Consider the following 13,734-nt stretch of genomic DNA (forward strand, 5'->3'; position numbering starts at 1 on the left):
TCACAGAAGAGAGATAGTAAACTTTATTTCTCCTACAGACTGATGGGGACGATGCTATATATACCAATGTTTAACAATGTTCAAGTCAGCAGAAGTGTGGCTACAGTCTGTGCATCATGAAACTTTGAAAAAAAAGAAAAGAAAAGAAATACTGAAAAAATATTTTCTGTAGATATTACACACGCCTTACTATTCTGTATCCTGTTTGTGTTCATGTATAAAAATAACTGATTAATGTGTTTGTTAAAGTTACTTTATCTTGTCCAGAACTTTTTCTAGACTGCTTGTCTGATCAATAGCAATATAAAAGTTTATTACACACGTCTCATAATTCTGTATCCTGTATTTGTTCATGTATTGTAAATTACAGTTTAATGTGCTCATATTAAGTTACTTTCTCTTGGCCAGAACTTTTTCGGGCTGATCAATAAAAATACTGTGTGAAGCACTGTTATAAAAGTTTGATGTTAAAGATTACCATGAGACCACTGCAATAATTTACCTGAAAAATGTTAACTTTTGCTTTTTATGATACCAGTCATCCACATTGTGCAAGTTACCCTACTGCTGTGCACTTTTATATTTCCGCTTTGTTTCTGCTTTATCGGAATGACAGAGGAAAGAAATAGATGTGAAAGTTTTGAAATGTTAGTTTCCAATCAAACACAGTTAGGTGTTGACCATCTTTGTGAACTATTATTAAAATAGTAGAGCACAGTTTCACACTGCTCTGTTTCACCACAGCACACAATCAAATGTTTTTTCTTCTTGTATCAGTTCGAACATCATAATATTCAAATACTGGGGAAGGTGAATTCAAAGGCCAAGTTGGTTTATTTACATTTTGGACGATATAAAATCCTGTCACAAAGAAATCACTGATGGTTTTACATCTGAATGTGCATGTGGTTTATATACAGTTGCATCATTTAAATGTTGTATTTTTGCCATACTTCTTTTTAGGTATTTTATGTTTTTTACTCTGGTTTCACTCAAATCAGGAAGTCATCTATACAGATAGGCTATGAACTGTTACTGTACTGGGAACTGGTGAAGTAAACTGCGGCAGGGGAGAAGGTCTGGTACCACCTGGTGGTTGACTGAGGAACGACAGTTGACAGAATAGTTGCAGGGTGCTGATGATCCTCCAGTCGTTTCTAACCTTAGAAAAGAAATATTAGTGAAAAATGCTAGCATTTTTATAAGGAAGTGAAGGAAGGAATTCAAATATTGTCAGTTAACTTGTTTGTTTTTAAGCTCCTTGAATATACCCCAATATTTAAAGCAGAAGTAAGTGATATATTTGTGTTAATATATAAGTCTTAAATAGTTATATCTTCCGACAGCAATCACTTACATAGAGTGTTTGGACTGAAACACGGGTCTGTCAGTCACTCTGCTCTGCTCTGAACCGAGGAGAAAACATTTATCGTATCCTACAGTTTTTATCCAATGAGGAGAGAGAACAGCATGCAGGGCTGTGTGTGCAGCCAAGGGACGCCGTGAATGTGGCGACGTAGGGACGAGGACTGTTATGGTGCGTTCAAGGAAACTCGTAGACTCGTGTTTTTCCGTCCTGTGAAGTTATATCAGCTCGATCTGGTACGAGTTCACGGGTCGGAAGTTACGAGTGGCTTTTATAGTGACTTTCACAGGTAAAACAGGTCGGAAAAACACGAGTGGGTTGCCTGGAACGCTACAAAGTCGTAAGTTGTGACTTGAAGCTGTAATTTACGATTTCAAAAGCCTGCCTCGAACGCAGCATTAGCGAAAACGACCGGATCGCTTACTTCTGCTTTAAATTAATTCACTTGTCTTTTCTATTTTATCTTAGGATATTTTATATCGTTTTATCATAAAAAATGTTTGTGAATCCGCAAATACTTAATATTGCAAGATGCCCCATTTTTTTCGATGTGCGTGATTTTTGTTTGTTTTTAAGCGTTTTTTCACGTGAGCGTGGTTATTTGGAAATGTTCTGTTAGATTATATTGCATCTCGTTCCTCATATTTCATGGTGTGAATGACAATTAAAGATCTATATACTATATGTATGTACAGTAAAACATAGTATACAAAGTAATTACTGTAAGTCCGGCTTTCAGTGGTTGTATTACAAGTGTTTTCAAGGTCTTACTGTAAATGAAATATCATTGTTCTTCCAGTAGGGGGAACTTAACAATGTTGAAGTCAGTGGAACAGTCAGTCTCTCTGTGCAGAAAAGAAAAGAAATACTGAAATATTATTTTCTGTAGATATTACACAAGTAATAGTGTTTTACTGTAAGCAGATAATAGTAATTGTGACTATTATGAGACTACAGTGATATTTTCTTTGATTTTTTATTTCATTTTATAGTGCAATACAGGGTGAGAACAGATAATCAAACAATACAAGGGTGCAATATAGGTGATCAACAAACAGCATAGAACAAACAGAGAGGACACAAAATAGGCAAACAGAGAGAACAAAAGATGTGTGTGTGTGTGTGTGTGTGTGTGTGTGTGTGTGTGTGTGTGTGTGTGTGTGTGTGTGTGTGTGTGTGTGTGTGTGTGTGTGTGTGTGTGTGTGTCTGTGTCTGTGTCTGTGTGTGTGCATGTGCGATTGATTTCTTGTGTGAGATATTTGGACCAGGGGAGATTACAGTAGTCAGTATTGAATGAGAGAGAAAGAGATGGGAAGGAGAGGACTAAATAAACCTCCGGCTGGTCCTGTATGCTTTCACCTCAGATCTGGTCAGACAGTGGTTTGCAGCAAATGAAAGGATGCTGGTGGAATATAAATATCTCCCTCCTTAGTCCCTATTCCTAAATCCAATAGGTGTAAGGTATATGACTGGCGTTCACATACCCAAATGGCCCTGCTAGCACCTGTTTATGACATCACAGCAGAGTCCTGCAGAGAGTGATTTGCCACTCGAGGAGATACTTTCCTCACTGCGTTGCAAGGGGATGAGATTCGCTAAATAAAATGAATAAAATGATTTACAGTACTCTGTATGTTCAGTTACAGTATGTACTGCAATATTGTTTAGTTGTATTTTTCTTTTGCATGAATGAATGTTTATTTCGATCACAGCATCAAAATTTCAACAAAACAAATTCAAGGTAGTAACAAGTACTATAAAGCTGGTCGAAAAGGGTTGCAGCTGAAGCAAAGCTTATAGCTGCCGCACCCCTATTTTTCTTTTGCACAATGCTGTGAACAAATTAGAATTGCAAAGAGCATGCAGTAAAAATGTGAAACATATGTATTCAGTGTCTTGTACTCAGTTATTGCACTAAATACAGTAATGTGTAACTTTACTGTAGTTTTCAAATGGCTGTACAAGTAGTGTATAGTGCTGTCCTGAGGTAGTGTCACCAGGATCTGACTTTTTTGCATTTGAAAAGTAAGGAGTAAAATGTCATAATGAAACAGACAAAGCCATTTGACTATCTTCTTCATAAACAATGGTGTCAGGACTTATCATTTGATACTGACATAAATACTTGCTTTTGAGGAATGAATGGATCTATTTTGAGCAAGTGACATGCTTTTGCAGCTTATCAACTAAGTTTTGCAGTTTGTACTAATTGTTTTGAGAAATGCACTAACTGCTGTGCAAATGTATATAGTGAGGGTGAGAAATGCACCAAAGCGACTGAGGAAAAACTGTAATCATGCATAAAGTTCCAAACACTGGGAGAAAAGGAAGATGGTGAGAAGAATTGGGAATCTGGGAGGGTCGGAGGGAGGTGAAAGGTAGACGTTACATGCCCGAGACCCTTAAAATTATGATTAACTAAGTAAGCAGTGATACGTGCTGTTGGCTGTTTAGAACAAATAAACAAGAAAGGTATGCACAATTAATTAATTATTCCCTGTGTAGTACTTTTTGAATGATATGGCGACCCTCTACAAAGTTGTGATTTATGGTGGCATGGTATGAGTTGCACATGGGCAAAAAAAAAAATCCCTTTTGTGTTGTTGTGTTTTTTTTTTCCTTTTTTGACCTGCAAATTTGTTAACTTCTGCTTTTTATAATGAGTCAGTCACCCACATTGCACAAGTTACCCTACTGCTGTGCACTGTTTAATTTCCTTGTTTTTGCTTTATCAGAATGACAGAGGAAAAAAATAGATGTGAAAGTTAAAAGTAAAAGGGCAGTTTCTTATCAGCACAGTTAATTGTGAGTTTTAAAATAGCATGGCACAGTTCCTCATTGTTAGGGTTGGGTTATTCTGTTTCACTGTAGCAGCTCTGTCCACATGTGTTTTCTTCTTGTATGAGTTTGAACATCTGGTTGGTAAGGTCAAATCAAAGGTCAAATTAAAGCTTGCTTTAATCTTGGTTTAATATATACCACATAGATGGTTTTATATCTGACTGCAGATATGGATATATATTTAAATTATTGAAATGTTGTACCTTTGATATTAATACTTGTTTTTACTCTCAAATCAGGAAGTCACGTATACAGTTATATGAACTGGGAACTGGGAAAGTAAGAGTGACGAGAGAGAAGATCTGATGCCATCTTGTGGTTAACTTAGTAATGACAATTGATAGAAGTTGCAGGAAAATGATAAGTGTGACTGTGGGTGACAAATATTTTTTATTTAATCATAAAAATGTTTTTAAATCTGTAAATACCCAATGTTGCAAGACACCCCCTTGCTCACTTCTGATTGCTACAGTTATTGCTAAATCCGTGATGGTTTATGCAAAATCATAGTGAAAGCACTTACTAGAAAAAGACAGGCAGGTTGCTGTATCTTTACCACCCTTTTTTTAAATCCAATTGTATGAAAACACAGCAAACACACAAATCAAGTTGCACTTTATCAGAATTTATTGTTGATTAGAAACAGTTAAATCATTTTGATCATGTTCAAATCCTTAAACAAAAAAGTATTTCCAAACTGAAGCTATTCTGTTCTCTATTAATGCGCCAAGTGGTGGCAGATTATCTATTATGAAAGTGTGCAGGAAGTTGTGGATTTCTTCGCTCAGTGTTTACTGTAAACTGTCGATGCACTACTGATCCAACAGTATCTCTGTTATCATACCAGATAGCACAGTGATAGCTCTCCCTCACTGTCTGGGTGAACAGCAAACACTAAGTGACTGTAAGATATTACATTTTTATAACATGCAGTATGTGACATGTGACTCATTTACCATACAGAGCGAAAGAAGATATTTAGGTCACACACTGAGCTTACGTCATATTCTCGTGGAGTTCATTGCCTCCTTGCCACCTCTGTATTGCACAGTGCAGTTTAAAGGCACTTTGAAGTCAGAAGGTAGAGCCTTAAAGGTCAGAGTCGACACTGTTTCCCACTTCCAATCGTTCAGCCTTTTTGATTGGTGCTTGACGACCCCAGGGCGACTCCAGAGGAATTTGGGGGGGAAGGATGGGCAGGAGTGAGACACAGAGCAGGTGGCTATGACTTTATCAGTCACCCTCAGAATAATAGACGGAGTCTGTGGAATACCTGCACAGATTAAATATTACACCAACATCACTCAAAATACGATACTAACAATGAATTGCCTTAAGAATCATTCAAATGATCTATCCAATACTCACGTGTAACATTGATGGACACTGTATTTTCTGTGTAAGAGAAGCTTTTGTATTGTGGCATTTCAATCCTGAAGTAGAACGGGCCAACGTCAGTCATCCTGACAGAATCCAGCAGCATGGTGCAGTTGCGTTGCTGCAGATTTCCCAAAAACTCCGTTCGTTTTTTGTACTCATTGGTCATTTTCCATCTTGGAAGACTGGTTGAGACAATCTTGGTCCCCTTTCTCCAGAATCCTCTCCGCCTGTTTGGGTTGATCTGTGTGGGGGGTTTGGGGTAAGTGTAGATGCAGGGAATAACAACACAGGAACCACGCAGGGCCGGAATTGTTGATGGTATTCTTGCTGCCCATCGGCGTTGAGGGGACAGTATACCATGGGTCACTGGAAATAAAAAGAACACACAGATTTATTATTTATTACTGAGAGTAGGATGGTGCATTTTGTGCAACACAATTTGAAACTCACCTTGTAACAACAGAAAGCAAAGCCACAACTTTAAATCCATCTCTAGAAAATGAAAAGCAAAAACATCAAGTTAGTGAGAACGCTGTCTATCCATAGTATTTTACAAAGATACAAAAATAATATACTCACCTCTTTTAATAGTGACTGAGCCTGCTGTACTTGCTGTGCTTGTGAGATTGGTTCCTTGTGTTTGCGTGTTATATTTATTGTGTAGCTCCAACCTTTAAAATTGCAAGTGTTGCCCAATGTTTAACAAAACTTTGACCCATCCCATGGTTATAATGCTACATCAGCCTGAGAAACAGAAGCTGTTTACTTTCCCAGGCTGATCCCTTTATCTTGGTTGTCCATTGTTTGATGTGATACTTTTCTGATACTTTTTTCACAGACAGATGAATATGTGAAGAAACGTCGGAAAACACAGAATTCATGCACAGAAAGCTACAGTTTGCCACTGCTGACAAAAGAGCAGACATTGTTTTAAGGCCCTGGAGTCAACCATTGAGGGCCAGCAGTCACACTAGATGAGGTGCAAGATAACATATTTGTACAACACAACATGTACATTTCAGTTATTTTAAGGATTTTTGTTGCTGCTGTCATTGTTCTTCACATTTCCTTTTCACGATCTCAACATAGGGGAAGTCTTCTTTCTTAAATTTCACCATTTTGCTATGAAGGCATAGTCCCACATTTTGAGAAGTTGTGTGATGGCTGAATACTCACAAAGAAAATTTGCATTTTCATTCAAATGATCCTATAGAGAGGACAAGTTGGTAACCTACTCGGCAGTCGAGCAGTTAATGGTCTTGCATGTTGCTACAAATGTTTAGCTGTGGTGAAAAAGTTATTACAGTCAGGAGATACATACGAACGGTGTGACAAACAAACTGAAGACAACAGACTCTTGTCTTCAATGATAAATTATTGCCAAGTATGTAAGACATTGATACAACCGAGGTCGTTGAAGTCCTTGTGCCTGCTTTTGTTCTGTGTAATGCTTCCCAAGGTTATTTGTATTGACATTTATGGATTTAGTTTTTCTTGATAATTGAAACATACATATTATTCATGCTAATTATTTCATTTTTTGGTAACACTACATAATACGGACACGTCTTAGTGCGTACGTAGGTTACCATTCACTTAACACGTAGGCCTATACTTTACACCAACTTCGACAGACGTATAACTCCCGCTCACTTCCCGCACAAATTTTCTCGTGTCTTACAGTATAACTAGACTGCGTTAGAGCGTATCTCCCCTTCACTTACGTCCTACTTTACCATTACTTCCAGTGTAACTTCTGATCATTCCCACCAACTTTATCCAGTCTTACAGTATAACTCGCTTACCACGTAATTCGAGGTGTACTTAAGAATATTTTTAAGTATATTGAATGAAATAGTCTACTGTATACAACATAAACACTTTAAAAACTCTTTTTTTTTGTAAGTGTCAGCAGGGAAGTTTCACTCATATTCCAGGGATTTATTTTGTCTTATGAATTGGAATAAGAATATGTTGAGAAATGGGTGCATATTCCTATTCCATCATACTGTTACAGCCCTGAGCATTACTGCTCCCCCTCCCGGTGTTGGTGTGGGTGTGGGTGTTCTATGTTCTCTCTATGCTTCTCTTCCTCTTATGATGCTTGATCTTTCTGACCGTTTTCTGTCCTTGCCCACTTTCTCTACTACACACTCATTTTATGCCCATGCCTTCTTATCACTGCACAATAATTATGGCATCTGCTTACTCAGCTCGATGGCAACACATGTATTGTTAAAAAACAAATTACAAACATTTCCGTGCTATCAAGATGCTATATGTATTAGAGCAGATTTTTGTCTTGACAACATAATTTCTGACATTTTGACATTTTTTAAAATCTGCTTTGACAGCTGCAGTCATTCTGGTGACTGGCTTAGTCCATTTGTCAAGCCACACATAAGGTTTCATCTCTAGCCAATTATCTCTATGAGTTAGGGGCTGGTTGTAGTGTCAGAGGTTGTGAGTCCAAGCCTCAGCTAACGCAAAATGAACCTTGTAATGCAAATGTTCTTGGTGTCTTATTTTGTCTCATGTTGCTCAGAATTACCAATATATTTGTCTAAAATTGCCTGGCCGGCCCCGACCATTGCTGCGAAGCACCTCCAATATACTAAAAGAAATACACACTGGTTATATAAAGTAGCATAATATGATCCACACAACATTTTTTGGGGTTTTTATTTTAACATATAAGGCATTACACACAAAGCTTTACACTGCAACTCCTCAGATAGAAAATGTTACATTATGTGAACGTCAGCTCACTAAAATGAAAGCAGAAAACAGAAAACAGGAACAACACCAGCAGCTGCCCAAATGTCCACATTATTTTTTTTTACCACAGGTATTTCCACAGTTACATCGCAGTGGAAGAGGATGGGACACTGTAGATTACAGAACAAGCAACAACATCCCCTTTAAACCTGTGTCCTTAAAATAAACATCACATTACAAAAAAAATACTTCAATCCCTGGATGGATGACTGAAAAAAAAGAAGAAGAAATGAGTTTGGGCCCTAGCATAACACAGGAAGTACATTGGCAAACATGTTGAGAAATACAGCCGACACTTTCACACCTCCCTCTGCTGTCTTGTTTGGAAGATAAATGACACATGAACAAAGAACCCCAGTCACGAAGTAAAAAAAAAAAAACTGGTGCTGCGCTAAAAGCTTGATGTACAGTAGTTTCTGCATTAGTGCTCATTGTACTGTGAAAAATACAAAACCATGAAATAAATTTGATCCTTTATCATTTATGGATCCTGTAATGTTTAAGGTAACAGTCTTTAATGAAAAACTCTTTGTTGTTGTTGTTTTTTTTATTGTTTGTTTTTTGTACATATTAACATTTTTACTGGTATCCCTTCTGACCTTCTGATTATGACATGAGTATGCTCACCAGAGGATGCTGGTGGACTGGGTTTTATGTGGGCTGCGGAACAGTTAAGGTGTTCAAGAAAGCTGACTGGACAGTCCTCTGAAACCTTTTTAAAGTAAATACACAGGAGAGATGGCACCTATGGAAAATAAACTCAAAGAAACATAGCTGCAGAAAAGTCACAGCTACTCTTCATTTCAGTTTATGGTTTATTGTTTATTATTAAGATCCCCATTAGCTGCAGCAAAGCCACAGCTATTCTTCCTGGGGTCCAACAGTATCAAATATACAGTTGAAAACACAAAACATAAACATTATAAAAATTAAAAACAAAAAAACAAGTGAGCGATATGCTTAACCTAACAAAACAAAAACAGAGTAAGTGTTTACATTTCTTAACTGTGCTTCATTCATTCTTTGTTATATTAATTGTTCACATACTAATCCTATTACCCACATTTCTACATATCATATATGTATACTGTACATCATTACACATCACACATCATACTTGTATATACATTCATTCCACAGAATATACATTATAATAACACATATCATATATCCATCGAAATATACTCCATATATAAATATACCATGTTGTCTTACTTTGATAAATGCTGTTTTATTAATATTTTGAATTTCTTTGTGTTCGTGGTGAGTTTGATATTTTGCAGCATTGAATTCCATTCTTTCATACCTCTATACAAAACTGTACCATGATAATTTGTTGTCAACTGTCACTCCCAGCAATTTGGTCTCATGTACCTGGTCTATAGTGATATCTTTGATTTTGATATTTAATACAGGATTTCTATCAATATTATGATTTGAGCCTACAATCATGCACTTATGTTCAGGACCGGCTTGTTTTCTTTAACCCATTCAGCCACACTTTCTAGTTCCTTATTCATAATAATTTCTAATACATAGATGCTGATGTATATATGGTTGCGTCATCCGCATACATAACTGTGTTAGCTTTATCTAATCATTTGTGAAAATACTGAATAATAAAGGACCAAGGCAGTCGTGGTTTTGGTTTCTGAGTAGCTGCCGTTAAAAAATACTGTTTGTGTCCTGTTTGATAGATAGCTATAAAACCAATTAAGTGCAGATCGCTCAAAGCCATAGCAGGACAGTTTTGTTAGTAGTAAGTGATGATCAATTACATCAAAAGCAGCTGAGAAATCCAGAAATACAACACCAACCATATATTTGTTTTCAATTGTTCTAAGCCAATCATCAGACATGCTAATCAGCACCGTTGCCGTGGAGTGAGCCCTTCTGTAAGCATGTTGAGAGTTACAGATAATGTTATTAGCAGATAAATAATTATTAATTTGTTCAAATACAATCGTTTCCATTATTTTTCCTAATACTGGTACTTATAGGACGGCTATTTGAGCCGGAAAAGGGCATTCTCTTGTTTTTTGGCAGTGAGATTATTTTCGCCTGCTTCCATGCTTGTGGACATGTACCACACATAAAACTTAAATTAATTATATGGGTTAATGCAGGAGCTATCTGATCAACAGCTATTTTGAGAAGCCTGCTGTCAAGGCCATCAACACCCGATGGTTTTTCCTTTGCAGTTTTTTAGGAAATCCTTTACCTTATTAATGCTCCTGCTTATATTCTCCAGTTTAAACTTGGAGTGTAAACATAAATTGCAGTAGTTGCCTGCCATGTTTGGGAACATTTAGAGGTCATTTCTACATATTTAAAGGTTTAAAAAATGAAAAGTGCTGGTAAAGAAAAATATTATCATAACTGATAGCAGGCAATATTTCTAACTGAAACATCTACCAAGTAGGCTATATAACAAAATAAGCAAGAATATGTTTTCCAAAACTATTTCTGGCTGGCCTGAAACATGAGTCACCAACCAACCATGAATGACTATAATACTTCTCTCTTCTATGCTTTGTAATGATGTGGTTTTTATGATATAAAATCTCTTGGCAGATGTGCCACCATGCCACACATTTGCACAAACCAAGACTGCAGAGTAAATCCAAAAACAAATCTTTTGTGCTATTTGGTGTAATCCACATTTGCATATACACTGTCTATGTGATCCAGACTTTGATCCATCTGACCTGTGAGGGCCTGCAAAGATAGAAATTGGGTTACAACAAGGTTAGCTTTTTTCTTTTTCTTTTTCTTTTTCCTGTCTTAGGCATTTCTTATTATAAAACAAGAATAAGAGGGGGTATTGTACCTCAGTGTTGACATAAACAGGTTCGTCGATGATCTTTGCTTCAGAAAGTTTTTTGTTTTCCTGATTTGTGCCAGATATTTCTCTGAAAAAGACAAATCACTTTGTTTCTAAGTTGATAAACAGGATATCAGAACAGTGTAACAACAAACAACCTTTTTCCTCATGTGCCTTGTAGTAAATACTCTTCTAATGTGATATAACCACTGTATCATAATTCCTACCTTTGGGTTTGGTTAGATGATGCTCTGCTAAAATTTGCATAATATCCTGATTCCTCCCTGGTGAAAGATTGTGACCTGTGAAATAAGAAAAAAAGTGATATTGCTGGGAAACATCTGGAAGTAATTATGAGAAGCAAAGACACTGACCAGTTATTGACCACACAGTGAAACTCAAACATGAAATGTGAAGAAACAATGTCACATTCAAAACATCTGCTCATAGATTATGTAAATTATGTAAGGATGACACTAGGATCAGTCATTAATAAATATTACTATAGCCTACTTCAAAGCCCCATGCTAAATATATAAATTAGGGAACTTACCTTTTGCATTTTATGTAACAGAGACTTCCAGCAATAAGAATAATGACCACAAGTATGGAAACTGCTACAGGGACGACCACATAGTACTGTGATATCCCCAAGCCATTGTGAGCCTGAGTTGTTGAGAAGACTAATGCTGTAAATGGTGATCAGTAAAGGAAAATGAATTACAGATAATTGTGTTTTAAATGTTAGTTTGAAGTAAACAGTTTGAAAATTTAAACTTACCACTTGTGGGTTTAGCAGTGGTATATTGGTCACCAAAAAGACCTACAAACATAAAATTAATTGTTGATGTGTTTTCACAGCAAATTCTATAAATGTTAACAAATGTTAAATTAACAAAAATCTAAAGGTTATACCTGGGTTAGGACTGACTGGTGCAACACCTGACGCCGTGGAGGAAACATCAAATATTAATTTAAAGTCTCATAAGTCAATAAAAAAATTTTTTTTTAAATTTTATATTACTGAAATTCCTACCGGTGACAGAAATGGAGACATTGTCAAGATGGAACCTGTACCTGGTACCTATATTGTCGTTTACAAGAAGTCTCATATACATAATTGGTTCATTAGCTTTGATGTTTTGGATCTCGAGGGAGCAGTTTCCATCCTCTTTATCGCCAACAAGTTTGGTCCTATCTCTGTAGGTTTTATCTATAAATGTCTTATTCGGGTGATAAACCAAGGGATATTTGTCATTGTCATCGGTGGTAATTTGATTCCCAAAAAATTTCCAGTGAACTTGAATGTTATCCGATGTCTTTTGCTGTGGATAACTAAAATTACATGGTATGACAACAGTTGCGCCCAATGTTGTATTGATGTGTCGAGGGACAGTAACTTTCCAGCTTTGACCTGTGTTCAAGACCAAACCAAACCAGAATACATATTAGCATTTCATCATTTTATATATTATAGATTATTAGATACAATTCAAAACTTAAAGACAATATGTCACCAACCTGAAGAGGCCACGATAGATATGACACTAATCAGACCCAGCAGCTTCATCTGATACAAGAAAAACATCCTGATCTTAATTAACATAATCCTGAAATCCTGAAGATAATTCAGTTTTACTGCAGTTATCTAACATAATATAATAAGCCATACACTCCCACGCTCTGGAGTTAAATTACCTGCATTCTGCCTTTTACAGCACAAAGTAAATACTCACTTTAAGAGGGTCCAAGAAGAGGATTTACTGCCTCATTGTGCTTTGTCAATTGTCACTAAATGTGAGCACCAGAGTGAAATTTGGGTGTGTTTCCTGTTACTCAGGACTAATGAATTGCAAAAAAAAGAAAAAAAAAAAAAGAGGAAGTTATGAAAGAAAAGTGAACACTGACCTTTGTATAACTCTCTTACTAAGTTTGAGGGCAAATGTTATACCAACATGCATCAAGAATAGTGTTCTTCCATGTGGTTTCAGTTCTTGTGCTTACGTGGCACTATTCATTCATTATATCAGAGACTGACCTTTTGACCTAATCCAATTATTTGATATTTTAAAGTTATTCTTTGGTTTATCATATTTCAACAGGTGACTCAGATAATTGTGATTCAAGCAGTCATTTTATTTTATTTTTTTGTATCTCTATAACTTGGCCACTTAGAGGTTGACCGAAAATAGGGCATTTTAGAAACCATAACCTTAATACAGAAGCTAGGCCCTGATAATGGCTGATGCTTGTGCAGCCTCCCTCCCTACTGGCCTTACTTCTGCATTATTGATAAAATGTCCTATCATTGTCATCTCAATAACTTATCAGTCTCCTCTAACTTGTAAACTCTATTATTTTCAATCATAAATGGACTCAGTTGTTCAATCAATTTGGACAGAATCAAATAAAGTAAAATGAAAGACTGGGCAGCATTTTTTTCATGGGCCATCAGCTTTTTCCTCCTACAAACTACTTTATTCTATATCAACCTTTAAAAATCCACTGTCAGTCGACCTCCAAATGTGAAGGGGGGGAAGTGACC

At 36.5% G+C, this 13,734-nt stretch overlaps 3 protein-coding genes across 3 annotated transcripts in view; 1 reads left to right on the plus strand and 2 right to left on the minus strand.

Annotated features, from left to right (window-relative positions):
• LOC146972071 (myelin-associated glycoprotein) overlaps nucleotides 1–112 on the plus strand; it is a 37,172-nt gene extending 37,060 nt beyond the window's left edge. The window contains exon 9 of the mRNA XM_085801826.1: nucleotides 39–112. Coding sequence (XP_085657952.1) covers nucleotides 39–74 — 36 coding nt within the window. The 3' untranslated portion in view covers nucleotides 75–112. The remainder of the gene's footprint in view (nucleotides 1–38) is intronic.
• Nucleotides 113–5,005: 4,893 nt separating this feature from the next.
• On the minus strand, nucleotides 5,006–6,092 carry LOC146972075 (myeloid cell surface antigen CD33-like). The gene is made up of 3 exons (XM_085801851.1): nucleotides 6,038–6,092; nucleotides 5,576–5,953; nucleotides 5,006–5,480 (listed from the first exon to the last, which is right to left on the minus strand). Exons 1-3 carry the CDS (start codon nucleotides 6,075–6,077, stop codon nucleotides 5,209–5,211), a joined length of 690 nt encoding a protein of 229 aa, XP_085657977.1. The 5' UTR covers nucleotides 6,078–6,092; the 3' UTR covers nucleotides 5,006–5,208.
• Nucleotides 6,093–10,793: 4,701 nt separating this feature from the next.
• On the minus strand, nucleotides 10,794–12,954 carry LOC146972076 (uncharacterized). Its single transcript, XM_085802495.1, has 7 exons — nucleotides 12,711–12,954; nucleotides 12,226–12,603; nucleotides 11,971–12,012; nucleotides 11,743–11,878; nucleotides 11,417–11,491; nucleotides 11,196–11,277; nucleotides 10,794–11,083 (listed from the first exon to the last, which is right to left on the minus strand). The coding sequence occupies exons 1-7, from the start codon at nucleotides 12,793–12,795 to the stop codon at nucleotides 11,009–11,011; spliced, it is 873 nt and encodes a 290-aa protein (XP_085658621.1). The 5' UTR covers nucleotides 12,796–12,954; the 3' UTR covers nucleotides 10,794–11,008.
• Nucleotides 12,955–13,734: the final 780 nt, after the last annotated feature.

The sequence above is a fragment of the Trachurus japonicus genome, chromosome 16 (assembly GCF_045865225.1).
Source record: "Trachurus japonicus isolate A0001 chromosome 16, Traja_1.0".
Classification (NCBI taxonomy): domain Eukaryota; kingdom Metazoa; phylum Chordata; class Actinopteri; order Carangiformes; family Carangidae; genus Trachurus; species Trachurus japonicus.